This window comes from Lissotriton helveticus, chromosome 10, assembly GCF_964261635.1.
Source record: "Lissotriton helveticus chromosome 10, aLisHel1.1, whole genome shotgun sequence".
In the NCBI taxonomy this organism is placed as follows: Eukaryota; Metazoa; Chordata; class Amphibia; order Caudata; family Salamandridae; genus Lissotriton; species Lissotriton helveticus.
In genome coordinates, this window is record NC_136071.1 from 983,124,857 (window position 1) to 983,148,859 (window position 24,003).

The window sequence follows — 24,003 nt, forward strand, 5'->3', positions numbered from 1 at the left end:
TACCTGGAGGTGAGGATTAGGCTTTACTGTCTTCATTTATTCTCCAGAGCATGTAACCACACAATATCAGACTTCTTTTCAATCCAATGTGCAAGCAACACTGGATTGAAATGACCCTGTGGTCAGAAACTATTTAACTGACATAATTGATTGATTGATTGATTGATTGAAGTCTGTTTTTTGTATTTACTTGATGTAGGATTCCTTTTGTGAGGTAGGCGACATGGCTGCAGCTGATGATGCAAACCTAATTTAATGTTGCCTATTGTATGTGATATTGTCAGATGTGTCCCCTCCTTTCATGTTGTGAAAGTCTTCAAGTGATTATGTGATCACTGACCCAGTGCTACTGAAATATGCCTTATTTGCTATGTATCTGGCATCATGTCCGCCTATGATTTGAACAATGGAATAAAGATGTTCTCAGCCCAGATTCTTGTATGTATGTTTTGTTGTGACATGGTAGTGATCCCTCCAGAAGTCCCTAGTTTTGATGTTGCAAAGTTCACATGGTAGTACATACACGTTGCTATATGTTATAATTACAACAGGAAACAATGCTTTGGTGACATATGTATTTAATGAAGTGAAAAAGGATAAGATATTGAAATTAACCTAACATTCAACAGTGAAAACAGAAAGTAAATTCCTCAGCCACTGAGGAAAAAACCATTGCTGTAGAGTCAAAATGGTCAGGAGTCCAAAGTCCAACACACTCCTCCCATCAGATATGGAAAAGTGGGAATAGTCCAACAAAGTGAATGTGTAACACATACAGGAGGAATTTAGGGGAACAGTTTCTTGCTGATGGTGGTTGTCTTTCCAGCTTGAGGTCCTGGATTTTTGGGTGGACATCCCCTCTTTTTACAGGAGGGGGATCCAAAGCTGCTGAGTGTAGACATGTGCATCTGACAGGGCCTCCCTTCCTTTAACTGTGGCAGATGTTGATTTTGTGAAAGTACTTGGACCACAGGAAGGAAAATATGCAGATGGAAAAGTCCTGCAGAGGGTGGTGTTGATATGCTGCAGTACCCCAACCAAGGAGGTCGCCTCAGTGTGGAAGCCGCCCACCTCGGTGTGGATGCCGGCCATCTTGGTGTGGATGGCAGCAACCTCCTAGTATGTTTCCCTCTGCAGCTCCTTTATATCCCAGATTTCAGGCAATACTTGACCCATGATACTTTGGGAGTCATGGTAGACTCCCAGTACTTGGGTGAGGGCAGCCTGGGTGTCCACGTCTATGTCTTCAGTGGGCTCACTCTGCAGGCCCACAGTTACCCTCCCACAATGCAAACCCCACACCCCTGTGCCCCTTCGCACAGACTGCACCCTCTCACTGGGTTCTGGTTCCTCAGTGACTGGGGTGGTGTTAGCTATATCAGAATCCAGGACTGGGGGGCACAGGATGGGACTGACTATGCTAGGTGCACCAGTTAGAGGGCGGCGGTTGGCTGAGATGTTGCTGCTGTGGTGGGATGTGTTGTTGTAGGCACAGTGAGCCCCACTGTTGGCATTTGCCCAGGCTGCCTAGATTGACCAGGACAGTAATTAACGTCCACCTCTTCAGGAGTGTTGTCATCACTGAGGGCTTTGTCCTGGTGGAGAGAGGAACGTTGTTCGGTTTCCAACCTCTTTTCAGGTACAGTGGTGGATCGACCTGTTGAGAAATAAAGAAGATTGTTAATGGTTGAAGTGAGGTATCTACATCCATGTTGCTTGTGTCAAAGTAAATGTGTACTTAGAATTGAGCCAAATAGATAGAGATTAGTATTGTCATCTGTTTGCATTTATTGACACTCAGTAGATGTAGTAGATTTCATCAGCTCATTAGATGTCCAGATACATGACATTTTGACCTCAATGATAGACCCGACATCGTCAAAACTCTGCTACAAACACAATGTAGTCATAACATGTTTATTTTTCCATTCCAATGCCTAGTTGTGTCTAATACAGGCAAACACCCAGCTTGGTTGTATATTTAGCATTGTTCATCATGTGAGAAGTGAAGAGTCAAGGGGTCACCTGCCACTGCTAATCAGCTGAGTTTCCTTAATGGCTCACTGTGAGGGTTGGGCGAAAGATTAATCTAGGAGGCCGGATGAGTTTCTCAATGTTGGCGTTTATTTTAAGGAAAGTCTGGAGAAACAACTGCGAACCAAATAATACCAAGGGGAAAATAAGGAAGGGCTGGAAATAACTGAGGCTTTGAGTCTTTCTCCTTTCACTGGTAATCTTCTCCTTCTTCTGTTTGTTTTAGGCTTGTGCTTCCATGGCGGGACATCCCCGGTTTGCCAGGAAAGAAGACAAGAAGAGCAAGGAAAGTAAGACAGTCTAGGAGATGTTGCTTTAAGGAATAGAGACCATTGGTTCACTGACATTGATGGTAAAAAGTATCCCCAAAAATATATAGAGTGTAAAAATATCGACTCTATATATTTAAACAGGTAAGTACAAAAATGTGGAATCAAAATATCGAACTTACAAATATAGATGTAAAAAAATCGATTACAAAATATGAATAAAATAAAATAATATATAATAAATATATAAAATATTAATATTAATATTATCTTATAAATTTGATTTAATATACATTTTAGCTAAATATAAAAATTAAACCTAATATAAAAAAAGAAACACGCAAACATAATAATTTATACATATACATATATTTAATTTAAAATCATTTAGGAAATATTATCTTTATTTAATTTTTAAACTTTTAAATTATAGAAAAACAAAATATATACATATAGCAATCATTTAAAAAACATAAACACGCAAACATAATAATGTATACATATATTTACTTTAAAATAATTTATTACCTATTATCTTTATTTAATTTTTAAACTTTTACATTATTTAAAAATAAAATATATACATAGATCAATAATTTGAAATAAAAAAACATTCTATCATTAATTAAAACATTACACTATTAAAACAAAATTAAAACGTACATTTCACAATACAATAAATATAACAGTAGGGAAAATGTTTGATAGCGAAATAATAACATTTACTATTCCAACTGCAATGATTGCAACAGTAGGGGAAATATTGAATAGCGCAGGGGTAAACATTACTATCCCCACTCCAGTGAGTGCAACAGTAGGGAAAGTGTTGGATAGCAGAGGGGAAAAATTACTAACCCCCCTCCAGTGAGTGCAGCCTTAGGGAAAGTGTTCGATAGCAGAGGGGTAAACATTACTATTCCCACTCTAGTGATTGCAACAGTAGGGAAAGTGCTGCATAGCGAAGGGGTAAAATGTACTATTTCCACTACAATGAGTGCAACAGTAGAGAAAATGTTGCATAGTGGAGTGGTAACAATTACTATTCCCTCTCCAGTGGGTGCAACAGTAGGGAAAGTATTGGATAGCTGAGGGGTAAAATTTACTCTTCCCATTCCAGTGATTGCAACAGTAGGGGAAGTGCTGGATAGCGACGGGGTAAAAATTAACCCTGGGCGCAAGACTACGCTCCACCCACGGAGTGTACGTAGTGCTGCCTAAGTAGGCGTAGTAGGCAACACTACGCATGCTTTGTGGACGGAGCGAAGTTGCCCGCCACCCGCCTCCCTCCCGCCCTCTTCTACATACCTCATTTCAAGTAACAACTACAGTAAAAGTACATTAAAAGCACTTACCTGGTTCGCGGCGTCCCGGGGCTCCCTCTTCTATTTCGCGACGACTTCTCCCATCCAAATGCGCATGCGCGGCCGCCCGCGCATGCGCATTGTTCACGAGAAATGCGCATGCGCGGGCGGCCGCGCATGCGCATTTGGGTGGGAGAAGTCAGCACGAAATAGAAGAGGGAGCCCCGGGACACCGCGGACCAGGTTAAGTGTTTTAATGTACTTTTACTGTAGTTGTTACTTGAAATTATGTATGTAGAAGAGGGTGGGAGGGAGGCGGGCGGCCCGTGGTGGGGCTATGCGAAGCGTGTGAGTGGGCATAGCATCATGCCCACTTCACGTAGCTTTGCGTAGCCCCACTAGGCATACTACACCCACTGTTAGTAAAAAATACTATCCCCACTTCAAAGAGTGCAACAGTAGGTAAACTGTTGGGTAGCAGAGGGGTAAACATTAGTATTCCCACTCCAGTGAGTGCAACAGTAAGGAGAGGATTGGATAGTGGACGAGTAAAAATGACTATTCCCACTCCAGTGAGTGCAACAGTAGGCAAAGTGCTGGATAGCGGAGGGGTAAACATTACTATTCCCACTCCAATGAGTGATACAGTAGGGAAAAAGTGACTAATACCATTTAAAAAATTAAAAACAATTAAATTATCTGAAAAATAAATAAATATTTTAAAAATATCAATGAGCAGAAAGAAGCAAACAGAGGTCAGAAACAAGCAGAATGAGGCAAAATAGATTCAGAAATGAGGAGAAAGAGACAAATAAATGTCAGCAATGAGCAGAAAGAAGCAAAGTAAAGGTTAGAAATTAGCAGAAAGAGGCAAAATACAAGTCAGAAATGAGCAGAAAGTGGCAACATGTAGGTCAGATATGAACAGAAAGAAGGCAGAAAATGAGCTGTGGATGAGCAGGACATACTTAGGCACTCATACACCCACTCACACAACAACTCAGATACGCTTACACCCACATACAGAACCTGTCAGACACCCATGCACCCACAGACAGAATCACTCATACTCTTGCTCAACCATTCACAGACCTACTCAGAGACTCACACCCCTATTCACAGACTTACTCAGAGACTCACACACCCACTCACAGACCCACTCACAGACTCATGTGCCCACTCACAGACCCACTGAGACAATCATGCATTCTCTCACTAACTGACTGACAAACACATGGAGGCACTCGCAAGCCCACTCAGATATTCTCACATACACTCACAGATGCACCAGACACTCATACACGTACTCACAGATCCACATAGAGATGCAAGTACCCATTCACTCACCCACCCACTCACACACCCAGCGAGACACTCAGACGCTCACTCACTTACCCACTTTGAATCTTATCCACATACAGATTGACTAACACAAACATAGAGGTAGGGTCAAAATCACTCAGACACTATCACACTCCTTCAAAGCCCCACCCAGACACACATGCACCAACTCACACACATTGAGATACTCACATACTCACTCACATACCATCTGAGGCACTCATGCACTCAGTCACATACTCACTCTAAAAGATTACAGGTTACAGTTAGGAAATACAATTAAAAAAAGTAGGAATACAATTAAAAACAAAGGTTACAGGGATGTTATAGTTAGGAAATTGAATCAAAAATCCTTGGAGATTCACTGAAAAAATCAAAGGTTTCAGGGACGTTTTAGTTAGGAAATGTAATTAAAAAAACGTAGACATTCACTGAAAAAGCAAAAGGTTACAGTGATGTTATCATTAGGCTTAGATTTCACTTGTACAAAACCATCAGCAGTTATAGTTACCTGGGCTAACTATAACTTACATCCACACAATGCACTGCTAGTGATTTCATGACTTGAAGGTAAATTAAAAAAAAACTTAAGTGGTCATATTTGGTAGGAACTATTACAGAGCTGGCAGCTGGTCATACAACAACTATGAACTCTCAGTGGGAAAAACATATAAATACCTGGGGATTAACCTAGGGGCACATTTGTCAGGCACTGCAGTGATATCGCTATGAAAGCAAGAGCTCCTCAAGTCAGCCTATCCAAACTTTCCAAAAAACTGACAGGTCCGAGCCTAGTTCCAATGTTGGCCCCACACTAAACCAACACACGAATAAGATCTATAAAAAGGTTCTTCAGCTGCCAAAATCTGCATCTTCAGCACAGATTCGATTAGAGCTAGGTCTCCTCAGCCACAAAATGCAAAGTGTGGGTACTTTTGTAAAATTGTGCCACAAGTTAAGGCAGGCTAGAGCTGGCTCCCTCGAGTCCTTGCTATGGTTAGATATCAGCACTAGCAACCCTGGTGGGTCACATAGCTGTTTTTTCCATGAATGAATAAGTGAATTGTGGAACCTAAATACAAGCAAAGCAGTTTAAAACAAGTATCAAGAAGCGTACTCAACTGTGTTCCTACTCTTCTGACAAGGCAATCCTCGCCAAACTCAAGCACGAGTGGGCAGTACTGATTTCTTACCAGCTGGCCTTTCTTCCACCATGCCTAGCCTGCACATATCCCCTGTATTTAAAACAGCGATTTTTAGCACTCAGACTGGGTGAGCAGCATCTTTTGAAACATCTGCCACTTTGGCGGTACAAATCAGATGAGCGTGTGTGAGCGGTTACAGGTAATTAGTTGAGTCTCGGGAGCACGTTGCATGTCTCTGGCCAGCATTGACGACCTTGCGTAGGTCAAAATTGAGGCCTGAGTGGAACAGACCAGGTGTCTGGTCCTGCAAGCAGGGCATCAACCTTGCACTGAGCCTGAAAATAGGGCTCTTAACATCAGCTTTACAATCTTTGTCGATCTTGTATATCGTAAACTCAACAAGTTACTGGTCACCCAGAAAACTCAGGTTTTGTCTCAATCTGAGGAAACAGCTACTAGCGGACATAGCAACAACACATCTTTTCTGAAGTAGCCCCTCCTACATTTTTGTTCTCTGACACATTACCTTGGGGACTCCTGCCACAGCTCTATACAACTAAAATACCCTATTACCTAACATTTCAATTTTGGGCTGATACTTCATTCGACCTAGTCTAATCACACTCACAATCTTGAATCCATCCTTTACATTAAAGATTTGTGCTCCACTAATAATAGTGGAATCAAGCCAAAGGCTCCAAGAAACTTTAAGTGGTGTGACTGAGGAAATGATGCAACATTAACGCTTTGTTGTTGCCCACTGTAACTTTGAATCTCACATAAATCCTGGGGTAGTACAATACAGATTAAGCTAAACCTTCATGTACCAATCTATGGTCGAATTGTCAGATATTTTAGCCCTAAGTTACCCAGGTGTTTAACACTCTCTGACTCTTTACTGACCCACAATATGTAGCCCTTTTTTGCACTAAGTTGCACTTTGTCCAGTTTGGTGGCTGTCTCATTTTTAGAAGGATGCTACCTTGTGCTTGTATATAAGTGAAGGTAATCTTGTTCCAGAAGATAATTTCTACTTAATTATTGTATTGCCTATTTTTTAGTGAAGGTGTTGGGAGTAGCTTAGGAAACATTTTGTCAACTATGTTTTAATTTATTTTATATCAATTGTGATGATTAAACTAATCGTACAATAAAATTCTACATCTTTCATGAAATGGTCAGTGACATCAGTGATGACATCTCAAATGGCATCACTGATGGCATCTCAAATGATATATCACTGATGACATCATCCACAGACCCACTCAGACAGCTACTAACATCCCCAGTGAACCTCTCATACACTCAATCCCACTGCCATACAACCCCTTACATACCCATTCACAGACCCATACCAGTACTCACACAACCAATCATCCATAGAGCCACTCACACATCCACTCACTCATAAAGCCACTTACATACCTCCTAACTCACCTACACGGCCACTCATATATCCACTCACTCACCAATACAGCCACTCACACATCCAGTCATACAGACATTCAGACACTTACACACCCATTCAATGATACACTCTTAAAGCCACTCACACACCCATTCAATTACCTATAGAGAAACTAACACACCCACTCACATTACCCATGCAGCCACTGACACAACCCCTCACTCACCCATACAAATACACATGCAAATACACCCCCCCACACACACACACAACCACACACACAGACACACACACTGGAAAACCAAAGGTTACAGGGTCATTATATTAAGGCTCAGATTTCACTCGTACAAAGCCATTGAATTTCAGCAGTTATAGTTATCTGAGCTAACTATAACTTACGTGTTCATAATGCACTGCTTCCGATCACACATATTACATCACTCATGACATGGTCAGTGACATCACTCATAACATCACATTGGCATCTTAAAGGACATAATTGATGACATCACTAAATGATTGTGAGTGTTTTAAAAACGTTAATGAGTGTTAAATATATATACTAACAAATTACCAAAAGTTGAATTAGTATATTTTGTGTACTACTGAGTGATACTATTTGTAGCATATATTAGGTGAGTGGCTGTGTGACTGTGTGTATCCGTGTGTGAGTGAATGTGTCAGTGACTGTATGGGTGTGCGAGTGGCTATATGAGTGGATGTATGAGTAAATAAGTTTGTGTGTGAGTAGCTATAGGGATGAATTAATGGGTGTGTGATTAGATGTATTGGTGACTGAGTGGCTATATTGGTGAGTGAGTGGGTGTGTCAGTCTGTATGGGTAAATGACTGCCTATGTGAGTGAGTGAGTGGGTGTTTTGGTGGGTGTATGGGTAACTGAGTGGGTGACTGAGTGACTACGTGAGTGGCTTTATAGAGAGTGACCTGAGTGTGTAAGTGGGTGTATGGGTGAGTGAGCGAGTAGCTGTTTGAGTGGTATATGGGTAAGTAAGTGGGTATTTCATAGTCAGTGTCTGTGTGAGTAGCTGTGTGGGTAAGTGAGTTGCAGTGTCTTTGTATAGAAGAGTGAGTGGTTGTGTGAGTGACTGTATGGATAAGTGAGTGGGTACATTAGTGGCTGTATGGGAGAGTGAGTGGAGGTGTGAGTGGTTATATGGGTGAGTTAGTGCTATATGTTAGGGCTGTATAGGGTAGTGAGTGGCTATGTGAGTGGCTCTATGGATGGGTGAGTGTGTGTGAGTGCCCGTATGTCTGACTGAGTGTCTGCATGAATGGCTCTATGAGTGAGTGGCTGGGTGTATAAGTGGGTGTATGGGTAAGTATGTGGGTAAATCAGTGGGTGTGTGAGTAGCTGTTTTGCTCAGCAACTATCTGTGTGTGGCTAGAGTGGGTGTTTGAGTGCTTGGATCAATGTGTGAATGGCTATACAAGTGGATTTGAGAGAGAACAAATGGATGTATGAGTGGCTCTATGGGTGAGTGAGTAGGCCTGTGAGTAGCTCTGTTAGTAGCGGTATGGGTGAGTGAGTGACTGTGTGAGTGGCTATGTGAGTGAGTGAATGGGTGTTTGGGTGACCGCTCAGCCCTCCACAGGGTTTGGTCGCCCCACTCACTGCTGCCGCTCCTGCCTGCCTTTGCCGCCTCCTGCCTGCAGATTCCTTCGCTCGCTGCCCGCTGCTCCTGGGAATTTCCCGCTGCTCCTGTGAATTTCCCGCTGCTCCTGGGAATTTCCCGCTGCTCCTGGGAATTTCCCGCTGCCCGCTGCTTCTTGGAATTTCCCGCCGCTGCCTCCCTGCGGCCCCGCCCCCCTGTGATTCCATTCGCCACCCCGCTCCCGCCACCCAGCTGCTCCTCCCTCCCGGCTCCTTACTTATGACGCCCCCAGAGCAACCGCGCAGCGGACGCGCGCAGCGGGAGCGCCGATTGAGCGCCAAAGGTGCGCCAAAGGTAAGCCCGTCTGCGCCCGTCCGCGCCTGGCCCGCGCCCAGCGCCAGGTCCCCTGGCCCTCCCCGCCGAGGCAAGACGACCCAACTGACCTACGACGCCGCCACTCTCAACGCACTCAATGCCGGCCGGACCCACGCCTGCTGCCGAGCCACCCCGAGACGCACCCACGGACCCTTCACCTGCTGCACCTGCAAGTTCACCTGCCTCCGAACCTGCCCCGCACCCGCCAAGACAAACACCAGCAGCAACCACCTCAAGTGCATCCTGATCAACACCCGCTCCGTCCACAGACACGCCGTGGAACTCTGGAACCTCCTCGACGCTACATCACCGGACGTCGCCTTCCTCACGGAAACCTGGATGAATGTCTCCTCTGCACCCGACATCGCCATCGCCATCCCGGACGGGTACAAGATCATCAGGAGGGACTGCATCAACCAGACCGGAGGTGGCATCGCCATCGTCCACAGGAACACCATCTGCATCACGACCGACGCCAACGACTCCTTCGCCGCAGCCGAACATCTCCACTTCCAGATTCACACCGACCCTAAGATGACCCTCAGAGGCACCCTCGTCTACAGACCCCCGGGACCACGCACACAACTCAGCGAAGACATCACAGACTTCATCAGCCAGCACACCCTCCCCTCCACTGACTACATCCTCCTCGGGGACCTCAACTTCCACCTGGAGAACAACAAGGACCGCAACACCACCGCCCTGCTGGAAAACCTCGCCAACCTCGGACTCAAGCAACTGGTCAACACCCCCACCCACTACGCCGGCCACACGCTTGATCCCGACTTCTCTTCCAGCAAGTACATCACCTTCAGCCATGCCACCGGACTCCACTGGACCGACCACAGCTGCGTCCACTTCAGCTTCAAAACATCCACGACCCACCACCACCCGCAACAGGTACCTCACAGGAATTGGAGCAAGATCACCGCAGACCAGCTCACCACCTCCCTCAGCCAGAGCCCACCCGCCAACACAACGGACCCCAACGAAGCAGCCCGCAACTTCACACAGTGGCTGACCGCCTGCGCCGACGACCTCGCGCCACTAAAGAACCCACCCAGCAGACCTAGAAGCAAGAAGGCATCCTGGTTCACCGACGACCTCAAGGACTCCAAGAAGACCTGCCGCACCCTCGAGAAAGCCTGGCTCCTCGACCGGACCACCGACAACATGACCGCCCTCAAACATGCTACCCGCAAGCACCACCAGCTCATCCGCACCACCAAGAAGAAATCCCTGAAGGAACGACTGGACAACAATGCCCACGACAGCAAAGAGCTCTTCACTATCGTCAAGGAGTTCTCCAACCCCAGCACCGGCACCAATGACATCACTCCGTCACAAGACCTCTGTGACTCCCTCGCCTCGTTCTTCCACCGCAAGATCGCCGACATCCACAACAGCTTCGGCGCCCCACCCACGTACCCAACCGTTGAACCAACGCCCCCCACCGCCACCCTTCGCACCTGGGCCACGGTGACCACCGAAGACACAGCCCGCACGATGAACACCATCCACTCCGGATCACCGACCGACCCCTGCCCACACCACGTCTTCAACAAGGCCGACTCCACCATCGCACCCCAACTCCGGAACATCATCAACGCCTCCTTCAACACCGCCACCTTCCCGGAGAGCTGGAAGCACGCCGAGATCAGCGCCCTCCTGAAGAAACCTACAGCGGACCCCACCGATCTCAAAAACTTCCGCCCCATCTCGCTCCTCCCTTTTCCTGCTAAAGTCATCGAGAAGATCGTCAACAGACAGCTGACCGCCTTACTCGAGACGAACGGATCCCTCGACCCCTCGCAGTCCGGCTTCAGAGCCAACCACAGCACCGAGACCGCCCTCATCGCAGCCACCGACGACATCCGGACTCTGCTCGACAAGGGGGAAACAGTGGCCCTCATCCTCCTGGACCTCTCCGCTGCATTCGACACGGTCTGCCACCGCACCCTAGTCCAGCGCCTCAGCAACATCGGTATCCAAGAGAAGGCACTGGAGTGGATCATCTCGTTCCTCGCAGGTAGAACACAAAGAGTCCGCCTCCCCCCGTTTCGCTCCGAGGCCACCGAAGTCATCTGCGGCGTCCCGCATGGATCTTCACTCAGCCCCACCCTCTTCAACATCTACATGAAACGTCTCGCAGCCATCGCACGCCAGCACAACCTCAACATCATCTCTTACGCTGACGACACCCAGCTGATCCTCTCCCTCACCGGAGACCCCGACACCGCCAGAACCTGCCTACACGAAGGGATGAAAGACGTTGCCGAGTGGATGAAGGACAGCCGCCTGAAACTGAACTCGGACAAGACGGAAGTCCTCATCCTGGGATCTTCGCCCTCCGCCTGGGACGACTCCTGGTGGCCCCCAGCCCTGGGCACCGCACCCAAGCCAACCGACCATGCACGCAACCTGGGCTTCATCCTGGACCCCTCCCTCTCGATGACCAGACAAGTCAACGCCGTCTCCTCATCGTGCTTCAACACCCTTCGTATGCTTTGCAAGATCTTCCACTGGATCCCGACCGAGACCAGGAAGACTGTCACCCAGGCACTCGTCACCAGCCGACTGGACTACGGAAACGCCCTCTACGCCGGAACCACAGCCAAGCTACAGAAAAGACTCCAGCGCATCCAGAACGCCTCCGCCCGACTCATCCTGGATGTCCCCCGACGCAGCCACATCTCCAGCCACCTGAGGAACCTGCACTGGCTCCCCGTCGACAAGAGGATCACGTTCCGGCTCCTCACCCACAAGTCTCTCCACGAACTGGGCCCCAAGTACCTCAACGACCGCCTGACCTTCTACACGCCCACCCGCCAGCTACGGTCCACCAGCCTCGCCCTCGCAGCCGTACCACGCATCCGAAGAGCCACCGCCGGAGGAAGATCCTTCTCTTACCTGGCTGCCAAGACTTGGAACTCCCTCCCCATCCACCTTTGGCTGACCCAGGACCATCTCGCCTTCAGGAAACAACTCAAGACCTGGCTGTTCGAGCAGTAGCATACCCCTCCCCCCAAGCGCCTTGAGACCCTCCCGGGTGAGTAGTGCGCTATACAAATGGCATGATTGATTGATTGATTGTCAGTAGTTGTATGGGTCTGTGACTAGGTATGTGAGCTGGTGTGTGGGTGTGTGAGTAGGTGTATAGAACGTTGTATAGAGTTGTGAGTAGGTATGTGAGTGGTTCTGTGGATGATATAATAAGAGATGTCACTGACCATATCATGGGTGATGTAATATGTGAGGTCATAAGCAGTGCATTGCGGGGCGTAAGTTATAGTTAGCTCAGGTAAGTATAGCTGCTGATTTTCAGTGGTTTTGTACAAGTAAAATCAGATCTTAACCATAACGACACTGCAACCTTTGTTTTTCCAGTGAATTTCGAAGTTTTTTTTTAATTCTATTTCCTAACTATAACATCACTGTAACCATTGGTTTTTTTCAGTTATATATTTTTTTATTTTTTTTTTTACCAAAGAATTACTCGCACTCCGCCAGGAATATAATTCTTAATGCAGGTTTATTTTGATGCCTTTACAGCAACAGCTTCACCAACGCGTTTCACAGCATCCGCTGCTTGATCACGGTTACAAACATTGGTCCCTTTTCTGTTTCTCCTTATATACCAGTAATTCACATTAGCCTTATTATGAGGCATTGTGGTACTTGTAGTTACTTATTTACATTTTTTACATTTTTACCAATCAAGTGACGTACTTTGCTTGCCTATATTTACACACAATTGTTCTGTTTTGCTGACTTTGAATCAGTATGCATGTGCTGTAATTCGGGTATAATTCCAGTGAAATATGTAATTATATTGAGAACCCCATATTCTCTGTAGCTCAGTGTCTATTGTTTAACATTAGTTGGCGGTGATGTGGACATCTACATGTTTATAAATATAGGGACTTAGTGCCCTTATTTTATATTAGAAGATATAAGCTCCATTCACATACCAATATTTGCTAATGGGTATACAATTACTTCTCACTCTATTGTTTCACATATATGTTAGGGACTCAGTGTCCTATAATCCCCCACCCTGTGCACATTGTCATATTCATTTATGTAAGTCCTTTTCCAGTCTTTAGCCTTTTACAGGTGCACATGAAGTTCCTCGTCTCCATTGAGACCCCCAGGTATCTTAGTTTTGAAACGAATGATTAACCTTGATTCCATACGCCGTAGCGTCATCAGTCTGTTTCCCCCTCTTTCCTTTATTGGAACTGTGGCCAAGCCACTATATGTCATGTCTTTCCAGGTCTTTTTTTCTTTGTCATGAGTTAGCATGTGTTTTGCCATAGCATAACTCAAATCATGGTTTTCTATAGCTCGGATGTGTTCCAATATCCTTTTCTGGAGAGGGCAGATGCTACTCCCGATATATCTTTGTCCACAAAAACACTGCAACAGATAAACCACATGAGTTGTTTTACAAGTGATTGTACTTTCTATTTTGAAAGTCTTTCCTTTTGGATCCTTTAGTTTAGTGAGATTGCGTCCAACTTGACAGGCTTTACATTGGCTACATTTAGTAAAGCCATTTTGTTTTTTCTCTAGCCAGTTTTTAGATTTTTTTGTTCTTTCAAAGTGGCTATTGACTAATTTGTCAGATAGAGATGGAGCTTTCCTGTATGTTATTTGTGGGAACTTGCCAATCTCCTTCCCTATATCAGGATCCTTTTCTAGGACATGCCAGTATTTCTGTAGAGCTTTGCGTATTTTGTGACTTTCTTTGGTATAGGTTAGTATCATTCTGATTGGTTCCCTGGTTGTCTCATGTATTTCTTTTTCTTTTTCTTGTTCTTTTTTAGGAATTAATGTTTCAAGTCTGCTTTTTTCTCTTGCTCTTCTCTCACCTTGATCAATATCACGCTGTTTGTATCCTCTTTTCTTGAATCTGATGGCAGTTTCTTTGAATTTTTTGTTCATTTCTTCCTGATTAGAGCAGTTTCTCCTCATTCTTATAAATTCCCCATAGGGTATATTCTTTTTCAAAGATGCTGGATGAAAACTTTGACCATGTAACACGCTGTTCGTGGCAGTTGTTTTCCTGTGGACTGTTGTCTCCAGATGACCATTTTCAACATATATTCTGGTGTCCAAGAATATTATTTCTTTCTTGCTGATGTTGTGAGTAAATCTTAATCCTTCTTCATTTTCATTTAAGATTTTCAAGTACTACAAGAATTCTTCATTGGAACCATTCCAGATTATGAAAAGATCGTCTATAAAACGCAGCCAGAGAATCACTCTGGCTGTGTATTGGTCGTTTTCCTCTCTCCAAGCTACCATTTTCTCCCACCAACCCATGACCAGGTTGGCGTAGCTTGGAGAGAAAGAAACTCCCATTGCTGTTCCACACGATTGGGTGTAATATACCTTGTCAAAAAGAAAGACGTTGTTATTCAGGCACATTTCCACCATTTCCACGATCATTTTACAGTGTTTCAACTGTTCTATAGGTTTTTGTTTTAGGAAGTATTCTGTTGCTTTCAGTCCAAGTTTGTGATTTATTGAGGTGTAGAGAGAGACTACATCGATGGTTACCAGCTGGTATCCTTCCATCCATTCTATGTTCATTAGATGTCTCAAAAAGTCCCCAGTGTCCCTTATGTATGAGGGTAAGGAGGGTACGATGGGGGCTAAAAAATGGTCTACATAGTTTGCCACATTCTCATAAAGTGAACCACAGCTCGAAATTATGGGTCTTCCGGGGGGTCGGTTTAGTGTTTTGTGCACTGTCGGGAGAAAGTAAAGTGTAGGGGTGATCGGAGTCTGATTATTTAGGAATTGTGCTTCATTTTCACTGAGTAGATTCAGATCTTGCCATTTTTTTAGACGTGTTTCCAGGTCTAATATCATGTTGTTAATTGGTTTTTTGTCCAATTTCTTGTAACTTTTAGTGTCACTCAGCTGTCGCATTGCTTCCTTCATATAGTCTTCCTTGTTTTGAAGTACTATATTTCCGCCTTTGTCCGCGGGTTTAATTTCCAAGTTGTTATTTGCCATTAAAGATTCCAAAGCATTACGTTCCTCGATTGTCAGATTTTCTTTTTTCTTTGTTTTGATGTTACTCAGCTTATCCAGTTCTTCGTCCACCAAATCATAAAATAAATCAATTTTATTACCAGGATGTAGTGTCGGACAAAATCTAGATTGTTTTTTAAAGTCTGTCTTTAAGTGTTTAGAGGTTTCTTGTCCCTTTTCTAACAGGATTTGGGTATCTGTGGTTGCCTCGTTATTTGTTTCATGTAACAACTCATGTGCTGTTCTTAAAGCTGGTATATCTTGGATATTCAACGCTCGATTTTCCACATTATCAGTGGTAGTTGATTCTTTTTTTCGTTTTCCTCCTTTCTTGAAGTATTTCGATAATTTTATCTTCCTAACATATTTATAAAGATCAATTTTGGTTTCTACTAGATCCCAATGTTTTTCAGGGCAAAATGTCAACCCTTTATTTAGAAGTGTTTCCTCTGCTCGTGTTAACGTATGTTTGGAAAGATTGATTATCAAATAAGGTTCTTTTTCTCCGTCTTCCTCGTCAAGCTCTTCTAAGTGGTTGTTACTCTGTTCCTCAGATTGTATCCCTTGTTTCCTCCTTTTACCTCGTCTTGTTTTGCGTTTTGTCCTCCTGGTATTGATGCTCCACTTCCTCTCCCCCGCCCTCTTGAGAAGCCCCTGCCTCGGGCCCTGCCTCTTCCCTTTGGTTGTTGTTGGTCGTAGTACACCAGTTGCATTTCCTCTAAAAAAGACGTTTTTTTTCCTTGTGCTAATAAGTCTTCGGTGTCACTGAAGTCTGTATCAGATTCACTTGGGGTTGTGTTGACAAGTTGTAGTTACTTATTTACATTTTTTACATTTTTACCAATCAAGTGACATACTTTGCTTGCCTATATTTACACACAATTGTTCTGTTTTGCTGACTTTGAATCAGTATGCATGTGCTGTAATTCGGGTATAATTCCAGTGAAATATGTAATTATATTGAGAACCCCATATTCTCTGTAGCTCAGTGTCTATTGTTTAACATTAGTTGGCGGTGATGTGGACATCTACATGTTTATAGGATTGAGAATTTTTAGTCTCCCAAATCACCCGGATACAAGACCAGATATGCTAATTGATTGGAGGAATAACAACATGCAGTGTTCTTACAACAGTATGATGATTATAACAAAATATGCAAAAATAGATATTGATGAAATCAAGAGTAAAGTGGAAGAAATCGAAGCAAAAATACAGGAAATTAATAAAGATGAAGAGGCAAAAAAACTACGTAAAACAATGGAAGGAAATCTGGACAAACATGAAAAAGAAGTAGAGGAAAGAAAAGAAAGGAAGTATAGGAGGGACCAACATGACTATGCGTCAGGAACTATCCTAACCGTTGCAAAACGTTTTACAAATCTGAGACAACAATTAAAAATTAACAAAATGCCTCTGAATCAACTTGTCAACACAACCCCAAGTGAATCTGATACAGACTTCAGTGACACCGAAGACTTATTAGCACAAGGAAAAAAACCGTCTTTTTTAGAGGAAATGCAACTGGTGTACTACGACCAACAACAACCAAAGGGAAGAGGCAGGGCCCGAGGCAGGGGCTTCTCAAGAGGGCGGGGGAGAGGAAGTGGAGCATCAATACCAGGAGGACAAAACGCAAAACAAGACGAGGTAAAAGGAGGAAACAAGGGATACAATCTGAGGAATAGAGTAACAACCACTTAGAAGAGCTTGACGAGGAAGACGGAGAAAAAGAACCTTATTTGATAATCAATCTTTCCAAACATACGTTAACACGAGCAGAGGAAACACTTCTAAATAAAGGGTTGACATTTTGCCCTGAAAAACATTGGGATCTAGTTGAAACCAAAATTGATCTTTATAAATATGTTAGGAAGATAAAATTATCGAAATACTTCAAGAAACAAGGAAAACGAAAAAAAGAATCAACTACCACTGATAATGTGGAAAATCAAACGTTGAATATCCAAGATATACCAGCTTTAAGAACAGCACATGAGTTGTTACATGAAACAAATAACGAGGCAACCACAGATACCCAAATCCTGTTAGAAATGGGACAAGAAACCTCTAAACACTTAAAGACAGACTTTAAAAAACAATCTAGATTTTGTCCGACACTACATCCTGGTAATAAAATTGATTTATTTTATGATTTGGTGGACGAAGAACTGGATAAGCTGAGTAACATCAAAACAAAGAAAAAAGAAAATCTGACAATCGAGGAACGTAATGCTTTGGAATCTTTAATGGCAAATAACAACTTGGAAATTAAACCCGCGGACAAAGGCGGAAATATAGTACTTCAAAACAAGGAAGACTATATGAAGGAAGCAATGCGACAGCTGAGTGACACTAAAAGTTACAAGAAATTGGACAAAAAACCAATTAACAACATGATATTAGACCTGGAAACACGTCTAAAAAAATGGCAAGATCTGAATCTACTCAGTGAAGATGAAGCACAATTCCTAAATAATCAGACTCCGATCACCCCTACACTTTACTTTCTCCCGAAAGTGCACAAAACACTAAACAGACCCCCCGGAAGACCCATAATTTCGAGCTGTGGTTCACTTTATGAGAATGTGGCAAACTATGTAGACCATTTTTTAGCCCCCATCGTACCCTCCTTACCCTAATACATAAGGGACACTGGGGACTTTTTGAGACATCTAATGAACATAGAATGGATGGAAGGATACCGGCTGGTAACCATCGATGTAGTCTCTCTCTACACCTCAATAAATCACAAACTTGGACTGAAAGCAACAGAATACTTCTTAAAACAAAAACCTATAGAACAGTTGAAACACTGTAAAATGATCGTGGAAATGGTGGAAATGTGCCTGAATAACAACGTCTTTCTTTTTGACAAGGTATATTACACCCAATCGTGTGGAACAGCAATGGGAGTTTCTTTCTCTCCAAGCTACGCCAACCTGGTCATGTGTTGGTGGGAGAAAATGGTAGCTTGGAGAGAGGAAAACGACCAATACACAGCCAGAGTGATTCTCTGGCTGCGTTTTATAGACGATCTTTTCATAATCTGGAATGGTTCCAATGAAGAATTCTTGGAGTACTTGAAAATCTTAAATGAAAATGAAGAAGGATTAAGATTTACTCACAACATCAGCAAGAAAGAAATAATATTCTTGGACACCAGAATATATGTTGAAAATGGTCATATGGAGACAACAGTCCACAGGAAAACAACTACCACGAACAGCGTGTTACATGGTCAAAGTTTTCATCCAGCATCTTTGAAAAAGAATATACCCTATGGGGAATTTATAAGAATGAGGAGAAACTGCTCTAATCAGGAAGAAATGAACAAAAAATTCAAAGAAACTGCCATCAGATTCAAGAAAAGAGGATACAAACAGCGTGATATTGATCAAGGTGAGAGAAGAGCAAGAGAAAAAAGCAGACTTGAAACATTAATTCCTAAAAAAGAACAAGAAAAAGAAAAAGAAATACATGAGACAACCAGGGAACCAATCAGAATGATACTAACCTATACCAAAGAAAGTCACAAAATACGCAAAGCTCTACAGAAATACTGGCATGTCCTAGAAAAGGATCCTGATATAGGGAAGGAGATTGGCAAGTTCCCACAAATAACATACAGGAAAGCTCCATCTCTATCTGACAAATTAGTCAATAGCCACTTTGAAAGAACAACAAAATCTAAAAACTGGCTAGAGAAAAAACGAAATGGCTTTACTAAATGTAGCCAATGTAAAGCCTGTCAAGTTGGATGCAATCTCACTAAACTAAAGGATCCAAAAGGAAAGACTTTCAAAATAGAAAGTACAATCACTTGTAAAACAACTCATGTGGTTTATCTGTTGCAGTGTTTTTGTGGACAAAGATATATCGGGAGTACCATCTGCCCTCTCCAGAAAAGGATATTGGAACACATCCGAGCTATAGAAAACCATGATTTGAGTTATGCTATTGCAAAACACATGCTAACTCATGACAAAGAAAAAAAGACCTGGAAAGACATGACATATAGTGGCTTGGCCACAGTTCCAATAAAGGAAAGAGGGGGAAACAGACTGATGACGCTACGGCGTATGGAATCAAGGTTAATCATTCGTTTCAAAACTAAGATACCTGGGGGTCTCAATGGAGACGAGGAACTTCATGTGCACCTGTAAAAGGCTAAAGACTGGAAATGGACTTACATAAATGAATATGACAATGTGCACAGGGTGGGGGATTATAGGACACTGAGTCCCTAACATATATGTGAAACAATAGAGTGAGAAGTAATTGTATACCCATTAGCAAATATTGGTATGTGAATGGAGCTTATATCTTCTAATATAAAATAAGGGCACTAAGTCCCTATATTTATAAACATGTAGATGTCCACATCACCGCCAACTAATGTTAAACAATAGACACTGAGCTACAGAGAATATGGGGTTCTCAATATAATTACATATTTCACTGGAATTATACCCGAATTACAGCACATGCATACTGATTCAAAGTCAGCAAAACAGAACAATTGTGTGTAAATATAGGCAAGCAAAGTACGTCTCTTGATTGGTAAAAATGTAAAAAATGTAAATAAGTAACTACAAGTACCACAATGCCTCATAATAAGGCTAATGTGAATTACTGGTATATAAGGAGAAACAGAAAAGGGACCAATGTTTGTAACCGTGATCAAGCAGCGGATGCTGTGAAACGCGTTGGTGAAGCTGTTGCTGTAAAGGCATCAAAATAAACCTGCATTAAGAATTATATTCCTGGCGGAGTGCGAGTAATTATTTGGTGAAAAATTGTTTAACAGGGAAAGCCCGTCCCTGGAACTTGCACCGGCTGTTTAATGGTGTGCCTTTGGTAACGGAGCAACTTGGTGATTAAATATATATATATATATATATATTACCTACTGGCGGTCGCCAGTAGGTATATATAGTTAGGATTTTTTCCCTATGGGATTTTTGAAAATTCTATGTCTAATAACTTTGGCGTTTGTGGACGGAATTGGCTGAAATTTTCAGGAAAATGGAACATTTTGTTTCTGAGCAGCCCCTGAAAATTTGGGGGGGGGGGTTTGTCAAGGGGGGGCCGAGATAAAAGGGGGGTCCCAAAATGTGTTTTTCCAATGTTAATTTCCATAGGGCCTCACTTTTAGCCCGAACGGCTGAATGGATTTGCACGAAACTTGTCAAAATTGTAGGGACTGTTAGCCCGATGTGCCTTTGCTAGGTCTCAATATATGTGCTCCAGTGGATTTTGAGAAATTAACGTTCAAAAAAAGATATATATCTGTAAGCGCGCTCCAGGCAGCGCTCCGGTTCGCGTACTTTACGCGTAACGGAACTTCGCGAAGCGAAGCTGATTGGCTCTCCGGTGTCTGTCAACATTCTAAACAGTCCGGAGCGGCCGCCATCTTGTCTCTCGGTAGGATCGAGAGACAAGAGGAGGCCAAAACAAAGGGGGAAATGACCATAAGGGGGCATAGTAGATCCTCCCTGACCCCCTAGATTTGATGTGGAGGCTTTAAAAGGGCCCCGCAGGGCAAAAAAATAAAATAATTTTTTTTTGTTTTTTGCGTGGGGAGCGCCCGGTTCGCGAACCGGGAAGCGTACTGGGGAGCGTACTATGAGGAAAAAAGAATGATAGACTTTTAAAATATTGTATGTTTATTGATTGTTCGTTTTGTTCGTTTTTTTTTCTTTTTTTATTTCAGTAGCAATATGTAGGTAGCAATGCAGAGTCAAAAAATTAATATACACCGTCTCCTTTGTAGATATCTTGCATGTTGTTTCAGAAGTTATTGTGGAATATGGAATCCATATCATAGTCTGTCAGGAAAGCAGAAAGAACATGGAGGCAGGAGATGAAAAAGAGTTGTTAAATACACATTGGAGATAATATAGTTGGAGAAAGGAAGTAACTATGAGCAAAATTACTATGTAACATAAAAAAGTTGCACAGTATACTATAAGTCTGACTTTACATTATAATCAATTAGGTACTAGTTTATGAATTACATATAAAAATAATTAAAGTCTCGAACAATTTTTGATTATTAAATAATTTTATTTTTGTGATTCTTTTTCGAAATTTAACAGAACATTTAACAACAAATTGTCGGAAATGTCCTCATTTTCAATCAGCGAATCTACTGCATCTACACATTGAACTAATTCATGGTCCCGTGATTCATCCATGAAATCTGAGTCATCATTGTCCTCAATAACTTCTTCTGTGTTGTTCTCCAGAACAATTTTGAAGGAAATAATCTGCTCTCCTTCCATTTTCTTGCTGTAATTTGCATAAAAAATAAATATATCAGTAGAGATAGGGCACTGTTGGGTTTAAGTTCAGACAGGTACTTGTGAGTTTATAACAGAGAAGTTATCTATGGGCACTGTATGGTTTCAGGCGTGAAGTAGTACTATTAAAAAGTGCCTGTGAAGAAGTCTAAGTAAATTCATAATTATAGCACAGAAACCTAAATCAATCCATAATTATAATAAACACGCCTTTCTCAATGTCTAACTCTTACAGAGGGACAGTATATAACTATCTGAAAATGTTTTCCCAAATTAATTTAAAGTGCATAACATAGTTCTCCTTTCAAATTTATAAAATGACATCTTACCTTTTAAAAACAAGTTTAAGTTGTCAGTGAAAATGCACTTGCAATGTACTTCAGGAAGTAGTAGTCAAAATGGCTGTGTTTCTCTCTCTTTTTTTTATATATATTCAGGTACATAACCAATCAAATGTTAGGTAAAAAAAGTAGAAAATGAAAGTAACATTTTAATTGGTTGTCAATTCCAACACTTCAGATGTGTTTTGTGAAGTAATTTACCTCAGGGTATTTAGAGAGGTCTACAGGCTAAATGGCTTAATGGAATTCCAACCAAATTTGTGAAAATGGTAGGGATTGGTATGTAGTATGAGCTAATCTATATTTGGTGAGAGTGTCTCCAGTCGTTTTTCTGTAAATTACTTTCCCACCTTTTTTGATGGTGCGCTTCCCGGGGAGCGCCCCCGTACGCGAACTGGCGAGCACCCCGGTACGCGAACCTTAAGCGTTACGGGAGTCCACCATTTTGTGTTTCGGTCGACTTAAGATACAAGATGGAGGGCAAATAATGTTCAGAATGGGTAGAAGGGGGCATGGTAGACTTATCTTGACCCCCTAGGTTTTCTGAGGGTGGCTGAGGAGGCTTATATGTGCAAAAAAAAAAAAATTTTTTTAAAATTTCGTGAGGTTAGCTTCCGGTTCGCGTACCGGGTAGCGCCCCGGGGAGCGTACTTTGTTGAAAATTTGTGAAAAAAGTTAGAGTAAAATAATAATTGTGAGTGATCAGATGTAGGGTAGCTCTGAGAAGAGCTTTTGGGTTTATGGTACATTTAGGTACTTATATGTAGGTACCAATGCACAGTCTTAAATTCAGAATGAAAATTCTGTTGCCCTCATCTGAGAAGTGAACTCCATCTCCTCTGTAGATTTCTTGCATGTAGTAACGCAAGTTATTGTTGTACACGGAGCCCATTCCATGGTCTCTCATGTAAGCTGAAACAGATTTGTTTACATGCTTCCTCGACTTCTCAATTTGTGGACAAAATTGGTTTGACCACCTCCATTTCTGTCTTTGGCATATATTTGAATATACCAAGGCAGTCTGAGGAAAAAGTGCCATTAATTGCTCAAAGGTGTCCTCTAAAAGCATTTCCAGACCTACCCCAGTCAAAGTGCCCAAATCATTACTTCTACAGTGCACAATTAACAGGTCAGGTTTTGGCAAATGCATAAAGGTTTTCACCAATGGTATCAATTGGTGACATTTTAATCCTCTGTGGCCAAACCACTTAATTTCCACATCTTGTAAATTGAGGTTAGGTAAATTCCTGTTCTCAGCATACCTCTGAGCCCAATAGATGTAACTATGTCCAACAATCCAGACAGAAAACATGGTGAGAGAAGGTTCTCCTGCAGTCAGATGAAGTGTGGCAATGAAATGGCAGTTGAAAAAATAAGAGTTTAAAATGAAAAAAACTGTGGAGTTTCTGTGTTAATGAAGCAGTAACAGTGATTGGTGGATTTTGATTGCTGAAAACAGAAAGTTAGGGTGCATGGATGAGTTCTTTGAAAGATGTATTTTGAGTGGTCAAGAAAAAATCATTAAATGAAAGAATGCACTGGATATGAGGTGCACTGAGAGTTCAGAGTTCAATTGCAACATTGTTGTGTGAACTTGCAAACACCAGAGGTCTTCCAAGAGGTGGTTGCTATGCAAAAAAAGGCAGAGAGGGCAGAGGGGGGAAGGGTTTTGATTTGAAAAAAAGTGAGGGAAGAGTTTTGATTGGGTGACATGAGAGATATGTGTGAAGAATTACAGCATTTCTGAGCTTTTGATAGCTGCAGACTCTGGAGTGCATACCTTTTGCTCTGCTGAAGACAAATTGGTGTGTTTCTGAGACTGTTTT

General features: G+C 42.6%; 1 protein-coding gene across 1 annotated transcript in view; it reads right to left on the bottom strand.

Moving 5' to 3' along the window:
- Positions 1–580: 580 nt before the first annotated feature.
- LOC144785576 (uncharacterized) overlaps positions 581–24,003 on the bottom strand; it is a 250,841-nt gene continuing 227,418 nt past the window's right edge. Inside the window, exon 4 of the mRNA XM_078664408.1 lies at positions 581–1,657. Coding sequence (XP_078520534.1) covers positions 1,421–1,657 — 237 coding nt within the window. The 3' untranslated portion in view covers positions 581–1,420. The remainder of the gene's footprint in view (positions 1,658–24,003) is intronic.